This window comes from Pinus tabuliformis, chromosome 8 (assembly GCF_031772625.1).
Source record: "Pinus tabuliformis cultivar Carrire ecotype Pingquan chromosome 8, CPIR1, whole genome shotgun sequence".
NCBI lineage: Eukaryota > Viridiplantae > Streptophyta > Pinopsida > Pinales > Pinaceae > Pinus > Pinus tabuliformis.
In genome coordinates, this window is record NC_142294.1 from 1,685,110,779 (window position 1) to 1,685,114,840 (window position 4,062).

Genomic DNA, 4,062 nt, shown 5'->3' on the forward strand with positions numbered 1-4,062 from the left:
GATTTGGCATGCTACTTTGTTCTGAATTTATATTAAATTTGTTTAAATTTTTCAACCAATTAAAAACAAATTCATATTCGATTTCTATAAACAATTTAATAAATGGTGGCGAAGGTACCCGTAATTGGATAGCGATGGGAAGACGATGGACGTAATGGAGTTTCTTTCAACAGATTATATGATAGATAGTTTACGCTCAGCAGAGGGTCCTGCCCAAAGAACCATGATTTGACGCTACAGAACAATCATTCATGCAATAACCTCGTTTTTGTCAGATAATTTTATTATGCTTATTATGCTTATGGTACTTAAAGACAAATAGATTCAATAGTTGAACATAATTAAATTCTATTTTACACTAAAACTTAAAAAGAAATAGATTTAATAGTTAATTATTAAACCCACTTTTAAAAATGTATACAGAATTTTTGAACAAGCAAAACACTTCAAGAAAAAACCATTTCCTGTATTGACAACTCTAAATCTCCAGGGTTGCTGCAGAATGGATGGTGGCCTCAAAGCCCTCCCCACCATAACCGGGAAGTTCCGTCAACTGCCTGGTTGACATATTGAATAGATAAGATATATGCTTGTTGGGACGCGGTCGTTGTACTCTCACTCCGCTAATAAAAAATTGGTCACGCCACTGTGTACCGCAGGTAAAAAAGAAGTGAATATCGTGGGGAATGGGAAGAGCAGATACAACACTCCAAGTGTCCTTCCCCACATCATACTTCCCCTGTTCGTGTTCGGTGAACACGTACAACTCCCCCCCACTGGAAGAAGAAGAAATGACACAACTTTTCCACAGTTCTCCCCTGAAAAGTGCCATTCTCCACGTTCCCTCACTCGGATCGAAAACTTCTGCACTTTGCCTTTCCTCGTCTAACACCATGAACTTACCTTCAACCAATCCACCGCGGCTTCCCTGCCCGTGTGCGTCGATCATAGGACGCAATATTTCCCACGTGTCTTTCTCCACGTCATATGCTTCTGCAGAGGCAAGAGGGTTGTCAAGCTCGTCGATCCCGCCGGCCACGTAGACAAGTCCGGTGGAAACAGAGACAGAGCACGCAAAGAATGCTCGAGGTGTGGGCATGTCAGCTCCACGACGCCATTTCGCACACTCAAAGTCGTAAATATAAACACTCTTCATCAAAGTTGCTGATTGCAATCCGCCTATGATTCACAGCAACGCACTGACAGGATATTGGTATTTGAGTTTTTAGGGGATCATCGATTGGTGGTAGCATTTGCGAGGTTCCCTTCACAGGGTCGTATACCGTTACTACACGTACGATCCCGGGACTCCTGAATTCTCTTTGAACGAAGCAAACCAGATGCTCGCTCGTTCCACATTTCTTCCTGTCACCGTAGAAAGTAGGGCTACTGATTATAGCCTCCCAGCGTTTGCACACAGCTTTCAGAGTATCGTGTGATTTGTAAGGCATTTTCAGCAAACACTTTCGAACAACATCCTCCGGAATAACCTCCATTACGACACTTTAAACACACTAACTAATCTGCTGATCGATCGAGTTTACCCAGAGTTTTACCACATATAAAGAAATAAACAAGAAAGCGAACCACGGTAACTCAAAACGGAAAAGTGCAATTAAATATATAGTGGAGATGTGGAAAACCTAATTTCAAGCCGACTGAGTTCGTTATATCCTAATTCATAAACTATATTAAATGTTATTTATTAGTAATATGAAAAATATATAAATTTTTAATTCACAATATAAGGAAACATTTAATATTAGTCAATATTTTTAAATGGCAATGTTTTATGTAACAACTACTCCTTTTGGAAATTTATATTTATATATATATATATATATATATATATATATATAAATTTATTTATTTATATTATCAGAAATATATAAATTTTTAATTCATAATATAATGAAGTATTTAATATAAATTTGACATATCAATACTTTTACATGTTAATGCTTTATGTAAAAGATCATGGCCTCCACAGGAACTTTTATAGAGGAAAATTATATACATATGTGGGGAATGAAATGGGTTTAGATAGTTTTGCAATTTAAAGTTTTTAAATGAATTAAGTATTTCATTTTATTACAACATATTTTTTATGATATTTTTAACTCATTCAATGTTAATTTATTATCAACTTTTTATATTTAGAGTTTTTAATTTGAGGTTTTGTATTTTATTTATGGCTATTAATTATAATATGATGATGGTAAAATATTAATAATATAAAATGTGAATTTGAGTTTTATTAACCTGAGGTACCCTACAACTTGAGAAGCCTTTTTTCTTCTATCCTCCTCATGACAAGTGAGTGGTTAGATGCTTTTCTCACCTCAAGCTTGCCATCAAACATATGAATGGAGTGACCTTGCTGGCAGATGTGGACCAAGGATAGCAAGTTTCTCTTCAGCTCTGGGAGATACAGAACATGATGTAGCAGGAAGTCTGGAAGGCCAAGCAATTTAAGCCTAATTGTGCCAAGCCTTGATGGCTTGAGTTTTGATATGCTACTCCATCAACATTGTGAGTAAATTCTTCAAAAAAATCTTTTCTATGAGTCATGTGGCAAGTTTCTCTTAAATCAAGCAACCAATCATTTTTCCAAGAAGCAAGTGAAGCATTAAATAAGTCTTCATTTACTTCAATATTACATTGTGCCACAACATAATGAGCAAATTCAGGTGCTTTACCTTTGTCTATTTCATTAGTTTTACCTTTGGTTTGGTTTCTTTGCTGCTTAATTTTGTCCCAAGGTAACTTGCATGTGGGCATCATGAGATTCATTCCTTTTGCAGCGTATGCAATGCAAATATGACTTTTCTCATTGAGAGTGTCTACCCCCTACCTCTGAAATATCTTTCTCTTCCTCTTCGACCACCTCTTCCTCTGGAAAAATCTTGGGCAAGATTCTTTTTTTTATGAGCAAGGCACATAGTCTCTTTAGAAGATTCAAGGGCTATCTTCTTTCCAAAATCTCTCTCTTTCAGTAAATTTTTTCACAAGAGAGTGAAAGGTAATATCTTTGAGATTTTCATTTGCTTGCAATGACTCATGATAATTGGAGTAAGTAGGATAAAGTTCCTTGAGAAAATCTATCAAAGGAATATCCAGTTCAACGTTACTGACTTTAATATCATGCATTATGGATTTTACTTCTGATGGAAGAGCAAGAATATCATTGTTTTGTAATTCAAGAGTGACGATTTTAATCATGAGTTGAACAACCTCAAGTGCAGAATGTGAGTCATAAAGCTCTTTTAGCTTTTGTAAGGCTTCGAAAGCATTTGAAAATGGAAAAATATGTCGACTCACCTCTTCACTTACATATGTTGCAATTAATGCATAGGCTTTGCTCTTGTTATTTTTCCAAATGGCGAACTCCTTGTCTGAGCTAGGTTGTTGTAGCTCTTTGTCTCTGTCTCCAACACACACTCCTTTCCACAACTCATTGAAAATGAGGGTGTGTTTTATCTTCTGATACCACTCATGATAGTTCTCCTTGCCAATGAGAAGTACTCCCGCAATAGATATGATTGAATGCATTGTAAAATCTAAGTGCTGTAAAAATACTTCTGCTGGCAAAAAATGTGCTTTTGTCGAGAAGAAAAAAAACTTCTGCTGTTAAAAAAAAAACTGATTCTGATAGAGGTATTAGTGCAAATATCAAAGTGTGTTTGGGCCCCACGGTAGTATTTACAAACAATATATTAAATACAGTCAAACACAGGAGCGTTAAGTATGTTAGCCACTTTGAAAACAATGTTATAAAAACAACATTATGGGAGCCCAACAATGTGTTATATATGGGATATTGTCTATATGAAAACAACATTGTGGTGGATACAACCTTATATATACCAGCATATATATGAAAACAACATTCAATTTACCAAATGAATCCCTTCAAAAAATCCAATATATTTGAGTTTACTAAGTGAATCCCTTAAAAAATTCCGCTACTTCACCTCAGTGCACAGATTTTAGTGGTGAGAGTCCTGCCGTGATCGCTAAGAGCTCAAAGAAGTGCAGAGCGAAGGTATGCAAGCTCAGACC

General features: G+C 35.9%; 2 protein-coding genes across 2 annotated transcripts; both read right to left on the minus strand.

The window, feature by feature from the left end:
* Positions 1-478: 478 nt before the first annotated feature.
* LOC149242717 (F-box/kelch-repeat protein At1g16250-like) lies at positions 479-1,099 on the minus strand. The gene has a single exon (XM_089370964.1). The coding sequence runs from the start codon at positions 1,097-1,099 to the stop codon at positions 479-481; it is 621 nt and encodes a 206-aa protein (XP_089227090.1).
* Positions 1,100-1,127: 28 nt separating this feature from the next.
* LOC149242718 (F-box/kelch-repeat protein At1g55270-like) lies at positions 1,128-1,496 on the minus strand. Its single transcript, XM_089370965.1, has one exon. It carries the CDS (start codon positions 1,494-1,496, stop codon positions 1,128-1,130), a length of 369 nt encoding a protein of 122 aa, XP_089227091.1.
* Positions 1,497-4,062: the final 2,566 nt, after the last annotated feature.

What these genes read in the sequence shown, in the direction of transcription:
- LOC149242717 (XM_089370964.1), bottom strand. Translation starts at nt 1,099, where the DNA reads ATGCCCACACCTCGAGCATTCTTTGCGTGCTCTGTCTCTGTTTCCACC.
- LOC149242718 (XM_089370965.1), bottom strand. Translation starts at nt 1,496, where the DNA reads ATGGAGGTTATTCCGGAGGATGTTGTTCGAAAGTGTTTGCTGAAAATG.